The following is a 6,843-nucleotide window of genomic DNA, read 5'->3' on the forward strand; positions in this document are numbered from 1 at the left end:
ATGAGTTGTTGAGAGCAAGCAGCATCTGCGCAGCCTGTGAATGTCGTGTCATGTGGGCTGTGGACAGTGGGGACTCCTGAACTTGAAAAGTCAGTTGCCAATATCACTCTCTTTGGTGCTGAGTGCCTCTCTCCGGACTGGATGCTTGCAATCCAGAGGAGCAGCATCAATACGCCCTCGTGGAGTGCGTGTCATCCAAGGCCAAGGGCGACGCCAGCTGAACAGGGAGTAAAAGGCGACAGGCCATCTCAGCCAAGTGCCAAAGCGCGAGGGAGATATAGGGTACACCAGTGTGGAAATGGCCACAATGTCGGACGAGGAAAACTTTGCTGAAGGGTCAGGATCTGGATTCACGGAGGACGATCTGTCGCTACCAAAAGCCACAGTCCAAAAGATCATCCAAGGTGGGCACTGCGTCTCCTCCTGGGAGTCAAGGCCAGCCAAAGTTGGCAACGCCTTTGCTGACTTGGACTTGCTTCCGGCGCTTGCCATTGCAGGCGTCATTCCTTCTGACATATCATGTGCAAAGGACACGCGCGAAGTGCTCATTGAGTGCTGCATAGGTGAGTCGTCGGGCGCGGACGCGTAATGACACGCACATCGCTGACCATCAGAACGAACCCGCTTTCACTTTGAAGAATTCCTCCACCTCATCTCATCTGAATCAAACGAGGTGTGCGAGCGCGAGTCGAAGAAAACCATCGCACCAGAGCACGTTATCCAAGCGCTGAGAGACCTCGGCTTCGAGAACTTCGTCGAAGGAGTGGAGGATATCTTGAAAGACCACAAACAGATGGCAAAGGAGCGAGAGCAGAAGATTAGCAAAAAGGTGCAAGATATGGGCATGACGCCTGAAGAGCTGCAGAGGCACCAAGAGATGCTCTTCGCCGCCAGCAAGGCGAGATACGAAGCGACAAACGATTGACGCACAGGTGATTTACCCGGCCGTTGCAGTGTATACTAGCATTGTACAACAGAGAGAGAAAGGAATGCAGCCGGGGTAACCCCCATTGAGAGAAGATTCAAGGAGAGCAAGAGTCAATGCATGTAATTGCAAGACGGTCTCTATGATACATCAGCAGGCAAGACAACTGCCTCCTGAGCCGCAGGAATGGCGCCTGCTGCGATGTGGCGAAAGGGGTATCGTATGCGCGAACAGGGTTAACGAATGGGAGCGAGCGACCTAATGACAACTTCACGGCGTCCAGACTTTGATGTTGAGGTCGACAGAGCCGGTAGCAACGACATTGACTGTCTTCGCATCCGCAATCGCAGATTTTCCATTGCCATTCAGCTGGCCCGAGGTTGCCATAGCAGGCTCAACACCATCCGGTGCCGCCTCTGAAGATCCGCTGTCTACTCTTGCACGGCCCCAGGCGATGGATGTGACGAAGTGCGAGTGTGCATCGATCGTCCTCGATACACGTCCTGTCTTCAGATCCCACACCTTCATTGTCTTGTCGTCCGAAACGGACAGCAAGTATTTGCCGGATGGCGCAAACACCAGACCGCGGATCCAGTTATCATGGCCAGTCTGCGGGGGTAAAGGATCCTAGATCAGTTCACTCAAGCAAGGAGGCTCTTCTGCTGGGGGTGGGGAAACGCACCAAGGTCTTGAGGCATTGCCCGCTCTGCGTATCCCACAGACGAATGCTTTTATCTCGACTACCTGTGGCCACATATAGACCGGGTTGCTTGTCTGCCGCGCCAGCCTGGATGCATGGCATCAAGAAATGTCAGTCTACGGCACTTACCAGTTTGTGTCAAGCGAAGGCAGTTGCACTCACTGGACCCAATCCACACAACTCCCGAATGGGGGCATAGGCGGACAAAGGCGCGAACACTGCGCATTCAACCACATGCTCATGCCCTCGCATCTCCACTTTGCTCTCGCCCGAGCTCAAGTCCCATATTCGCGCCGTCTGGTCATTTGAAGCGCTGAGTAATAGTCTCCCATCATCCGAAGGCGTGACGCATCGGACCCATTCCACATGCCCACTCAAAGTCTTTGTGCAATACCTGCAAGCATGCACAATCGCTTGCATTAGCCTGCTCCTCATCTTCACGCTCCTGACGCCTGACAGTAACCGCATCCACTTACCCGCTGGCAAATTCCCATATCCTGATTGTCCGATCTCTGCTTGCACTTGCAATGTGTACGTCACCCGGCAGAAAACGTACAGATGATACGCTGTGATCATGTCCAAAGAGCGTCTTTGTCGTTCTCCATTCGTTGTTTGTGTCCCAGACGCGTATGGTCAAGTCTGAGGAGCATGACACTTGGTACATCACAAACATCGAGGGTTAGCTGCAGCTGCTTTGCGGAGGATCTTGTCATACTACACTGCTCACCCAGAAAATTTCCCTTCGAATCAAAATCGACATCTTGTACAGCTTTCGTGTGCCCCTTAAGCGTGCGCTCGAATTCTCCCGTTTCCCAATCCCATACCTTGATCGTCGAGTCCTCGGAGGCGGACACGAGCTGGCTAAACACGGGATGGAAGGCGACGCGCGTGATGGGCGAACGATGGCTTTGCAGTGTATGCCGTGCTGGGTTTCGAGGTGTCCAATCCTGATTGCCAGCTGACCGGCGCGCAATCGGCGCTGCTGCGAGCTCTTCCATCAACTGCGTGTTTCTCGCCTCGAGCTCCATCAGCTGCAGCAAAGCAAGAGCCCGTATATGCGGCTCGTGAGCGTGGCCTTCGGATGAGTTTGGACGCGATGTCAAACGACGCACCTTTTTCTGCAGTCGGATGACGCTCGTCCACTTCTTTTCCAGTAATCCCGCATACTTGGCCTTCGGATCTACAACAAAGCCATCTTGCCCAGTCTCTCGCGCGAGCGCATCGAAGGATTGTGTGAGTCCTTGCGTCTTAAAGTAGTCCAAGATGGACCGATTGCTGCACAATTCGAAAGCAAATTCGTTCAGCAGCAGCAATCAGAGCTTCTGACTACTGGCTACTCACAGCTCCTCCCGTTGTCGCTCTGACAACATGGATTGAGTCATGGCCGCAAGCTCGCAAACGGCGAACCTCGCGTCTCCGTTTGGCTCTTGTACGGCACGAAGCACGGCCGCGACGCGCAATTCTCAATGCGCGTACCTGTATGTATATCGGATGAAGAAGGTGGTATGTTATGCTTGTGACAAAGAAACGGGCAGCAGATGGAGGTCAATGGGGAACTGAGTATCACGCTCGAGGAGTGAGAGCATGTAAACAGGCTTTTGTTCTGTTTGACTTTGTCGTACCCCAGTGAAGCGCGCTCACAGACAGTCTCCCCCATCCCGAGAGGATGACGGGCAGATAGCGCGGAATGGCAGCGCGCATCCTGAGCCTGTGAGGTACCTCAATATTGCACTCTCCTTAGCCTCTACTCTCAGCGCCTCCACGGTCGAATGTTCGCCAAGATGATCCAGCCTCCCCGATGTAGCGAGACGGTGACGGAAGTCGCACTCATTTAATCCGACATTACCGAGGCATGCTAGTCAACCTGGCTTCATCGGTCGGTAGTCTACCGAGGGGGGGGGGGCTCAGGACAGGACGATCAATTGTGCCCCCGAGAAGCACTTCGAGCTCATCTTCAGCGGGAGCAGGCTTCGTCCCAAATGTTTTACGGCGCTGTGTGACATGTTGACCCTGAACGCCATTAGAGACCCTCCCCCGGTTCCCCGGAGGAACTTCATAAGAGATTTCAGCAGGCCGAATGAACCCCAGCGCAAGTGGATAGGCTCCAGGACAGGATGGAGAACCTTCGTGCGACAATTTGTTGTAGTCTCGATTGGCCTACTCCAACATAGTTCTGGGCAAAAATAGTCTGGCATTGAGTGAGCTGAATGTTTGCAGATGCTAGCGCCTTGCTTGCGCGGCCTCGCTCTCAATTTCACGCGCATCGAAACGAAAGTATGCAAATGCTGGGGGATGTCGAACTGTTTGCTTTACTATTCGAAAGCCTCCTTGCTCGAGGTGTATGGCTTGGGACGCAGGATTCAAACTAGAAGCATGGCCGTGCAGGTACATCTGAAGCCGCCGCTCTTTCCTTCTGCCGAGGCTTGTTTTCCTTGCAGACGTTTCCGATGGTCGTCCGCAGCATAATTTACAAATTATGGGTATCAACATTCTGAGTCTTGGAGGGAATGAGGTAGACGTCAAATTACAAGTAAGTCTCGAGATGACGCAAAGAGCATGTGGTAGAGAACAACGACTGCCATGTGGCCAGGTCGAAAGATTGAAATATTCGGTGCGCCGACAAGATTGCCAAGCGTTCCACCAAGTTGGATGGTAATTGAGGTGTATAGTAATCAAGAAAGTCGGCAAGCGAGTCAAAGACGTGGTGGGCCAGCAACCGCTTGAAACCAACGTAATCTCCCCGCTCGATCAAGTATCCAAAATCACCCTCAGGTTGCGCGCAGCGTGCACGAACGGCGTCGCTCTGCAAGAATGTGGCTGCCACCGTCGCGGTCACCGCCGCCGCTACTTCGGTCGCCTCTTGGAGAAGGTCCAGCGATACGCCTGCGAAGTCGCTCGCTTCCTTTTTCGCCAAGGGGTTCTCAAAGACCGTCTCGACGGGAATCATCCAGTCAGTGTTAGGCTCCATCGAGATAGGGTGGAAGGCGGGCGAGAGCAAGTCACTGCGGAGCGTGCTGAGGCCATTCTCGATGCCCCACACCACAGTGTCGTACAGGCCATCCACTGCAGCAAATGCAGAGGATGCGTAGCTGCATGAGTACTCTCACAAAAGAAAGGGCGCGATAGAGTCAAGCAGTTACTCACTCAAGAGCCAACTCGATGGTGACTGAGCAGTTTGGTTCGCATTTTTGGCCGCAATGCTGAGCAGGTAATCTTCATCGATAATCGTCGAGGATGACGACAACAGGAGTTGAGGCGTCCCACCAAATGATCGCTTGTCGTGTCGGCCGCCTTCTCGCTGGTGCTGGGATTTTCCGTAGTGCTTCTCCGAGTGACCTTCATGATCCTTCTTTCCGTGCCCTTTCTTTTCATGGTTACCATGCTCCTTCTTTCCATGTTCGCCATGCTTCTGGTGACCTTCGTGCTTTGCTGACTCGTGGTCCTTGTGTCCCTTGTGCTCGTCGTGCTCCTTGTGGCCCTTATGTTCCTTGTGGTCCTTATGGTCCTTGTGGCCCTTGTGCTCCTCGTGGCCCTCATGTTCCTCGTGGTCCTTATGGTCCTTGTGGCCCTTCTGATCCTTGTGGTTCTTCTGACCCTTGTGGCCCTTGTGACCCTTGTGACCCTCATGATCGTCGTGCTTCTTGTGGCCCTTGTGATCCTTGCGGCTCTTCTGACCCTTGTGACCCTTGTGATCTTCGTGACCCTTGTGACCCTCGTGGGTTTCGTGCTCCTCGTGGCCCTTATGGCCCTTGTGGTCCTTGTGGCCTTTGTGACCCTCATGGTCTTCGTGCTCCTTGTGATCGTTGTGATTTCCGTGTGCTTTGTGACCGCCATGCTCCTTGTCATAGTCACCATCGAGCTTCTTTGGCCTGTGATGGCCGTGATGCTTCGGCGCGTGATGGCCGTAGTGATGGTTCGGCACATGATGACTGTGATGACCATGCGAGTCGTGGTGATTCTCATGTTTCGGCTCGTGGTGCGTGTGCTGCTTGTGATCACCGTGGTGCTTGCGGTCGCCGTGATGCTTGTTTCCATCATGACCAGTGTGCTTCTGCCCGTGGTGGTCATGATGCCCCTTTCCATAGTGATTATGATGCTTCGGCCACACGGACGAGGAATGGAATTCTTGATCATGTTCGACATGATGCTTCTGGTGTTCAGTGCTATGGTGCGTCTCTGAATCATGGGAATGGTGCTTTTGACCCTTCGGGTGCTTTTGTGGGGCTGGTGTGGTGGCGGTACTGGCATGGCCATGGGGTGACGCGGAATGTGATTTAGCAAGAGACACGCTAGTCTTGGAAGGAGCAGCGCCTTGCGATGGTTTCGCAGGCGCTTTAGGCGGAGCCTTTGGCACACCCGCCCCCCCAACTACACTTCCGTCGCTGGCACCTGGATGTGCCGAGTCAGGCTTGCCACCAGCCCCGCTACCCTTGGGTGGCTTGTGTCCGGGGGACACTGCCCCAGGTTTCCCGCCTCCACCATTGACTGGCGCAGCCGGATTTGGCGAAGATGCAGAACCGGCAGTCTCTTGTGCCTCTTCTCCATCTGCATGTGTTCCTTGTGCACCAGCGGCGGGTGCCCCGTGTCCAGGAGCCGGTTTCTTGACAGGTTCTTTGGGTGTTCCAGGTTTGGGCGCAGCATGGCCCGCAATAGGTGCGGGAGCAGCGGCGCCGGGTTTGCCAGTAGCGGCCGGAGGTTTGGCTGCGGCACCGCCTTTAGCAGGCGTTACCGGTTTCTTTGGTGTGGCAGCTGGTGCGTGCGCCGCTGGAGCACTTGCCCCAGCCTTCGGCGCGGATGGAGCCTTGCCAGGGGCCTTTGCTGGAGTCTTCGGGGCAGCTTTCGGCGGCTTCTTCGCTCCTGCAGCAGGAGGCGCTTTAGCAGGTGCCTTTGGAGCAGCGCCATTAGCAGGGGCTTTGGGAGGGACTTTCGCTGGAGCTTTCGGCGCAGCAGTAGCAGGAGCTTTGGCGGGCATTTTGGGAGCTGCTTTGGGGGGCGCTTTTGCAGGAGCAGGTTTTGCAGGGGCAGGCTTTGCAGGAGCCTTGGCAGGTGCGGGTGCCTTAGCAGGAGGTTTGGCAGCAGCAGGAGCCTTTGGAGGAGCAGTCTTGGAAGGAGACTTGGGAGCAGGCTTGGCTGGAGCCCCCGCTGGTGGCTTCGCTGGTGGCTTCGCTGGAGCCTTCGCTGGAGCCCCCGCTGGAGCCTTCGCTGGAGCCCCCGCTGG

The 6,843-nt window shown here is 55.2% G+C and overlaps 3 protein-coding genes across 3 annotated transcripts; 1 reads left to right on the forward strand and 2 right to left on the reverse strand.

Annotated features, from left to right (window-relative positions):
* Positions 1 to 9: 9 nt before the first annotated feature.
* Positions 10 to 1,017, forward strand: K437DRAFT_255139 (histone-fold-containing protein). Its single transcript, XM_013389092.1, has 3 exons — positions 10 to 404; positions 498 to 563; positions 639 to 1,017. The coding sequence occupies exons 1-3, from the start codon at positions 308 to 310 to the stop codon at positions 923 to 925; spliced, it is 450 nt and encodes a 149-aa protein (XP_013244546.1). The 5' UTR covers positions 10 to 307; the 3' UTR covers positions 926 to 1,017.
* A 36-nt stretch (positions 1,018 to 1,053) lies between these two features.
* K437DRAFT_233677 (putative platelet-activating factor acetylhydrolase ib alpha subunit) lies at positions 1,054 to 3,175 on the reverse strand. Its single transcript, XM_013389093.1, has 7 exons — positions 2,967 to 3,175; positions 2,738 to 2,900; positions 2,353 to 2,656; positions 2,102 to 2,279; positions 1,788 to 2,019; positions 1,608 to 1,712; positions 1,054 to 1,534 (listed from the first exon to the last, which is right to left on the reverse strand). Exons 1-7 carry the CDS (start codon positions 3,005 to 3,007, stop codon positions 1,196 to 1,198), a joined length of 1,362 nt encoding a protein of 453 aa, XP_013244547.1. The 5' UTR covers positions 3,008 to 3,175; the 3' UTR covers positions 1,054 to 1,195.
* A 791-nt stretch (positions 3,176 to 3,966) lies between these two features.
* K437DRAFT_67310 (uncharacterized protein) lies at positions 3,967 to 6,843 on the reverse strand (the record flags this gene model as incomplete). Its single annotated transcript, XM_013389094.1, has 2 exons — positions 3,967 to 4,688; positions 4,770 to 6,843. Coding segments are annotated over 2 exons (2,613 nt in total), but the record flags the coding sequence as incomplete, so codon positions are not given.

The sequence above is a fragment of the Tilletiaria anomala genome (genome assembly GCF_000711695.1).
Source record: "Tilletiaria anomala UBC 951 chromosome Unknown K437scaffold_19, whole genome shotgun sequence".
In the NCBI taxonomy this organism is placed as follows: domain Eukaryota; kingdom Fungi; phylum Basidiomycota; class Exobasidiomycetes; order Georgefischeriales; family Tilletiariaceae; genus Tilletiaria; species Tilletiaria anomala.

What these genes read in the sequence shown, in the direction of transcription:
- K437DRAFT_255139 (XM_013389092.1), top strand. Translation starts at nt 308, where the DNA reads ATGTCGGACGAGGAAAACTTTGCTGAAGGGTCAGGATCTGGATTCACG. An exon ending in AGTCCAAAAGATCATCCAAG is followed by an intron (nt 405 to 497) that starts GTGGGCACTGCG and finishes TTGCCATTGCAG; the next exon opens with GCGTCATTCCTTCTGACATA. An exon ending in GCTCATTGAGTGCTGCATAG is followed by an intron (nt 564 to 638) that starts GTGAGTCGTCGG and finishes TTCACTTTGAAG; the next exon opens with AATTCCTCCACCTCATCTCA.
- K437DRAFT_233677 (XM_013389093.1), bottom strand. Translation starts at nt 3,007, where the DNA reads ATGACTCAATCCATGTTGTCAGAGCGACAACGGGAGGAGCT. An exon ending in GAGCGACAACGGGAGGAGCT is followed by an intron (nt 2,901 to 2,966) that starts GTGAGTAGCCAG and finishes CGAATTGTGCAG; the next exon opens with CAATCGGTCCATCTTGGACT. An exon ending in TTCGAAGGGAAATTTTCTGG is followed by an intron (nt 2,280 to 2,352) that starts GTGAGCAGTGTA and finishes TGATGTACCAAG; the next exon opens with TGTCATGCTCCTCAGACTTG.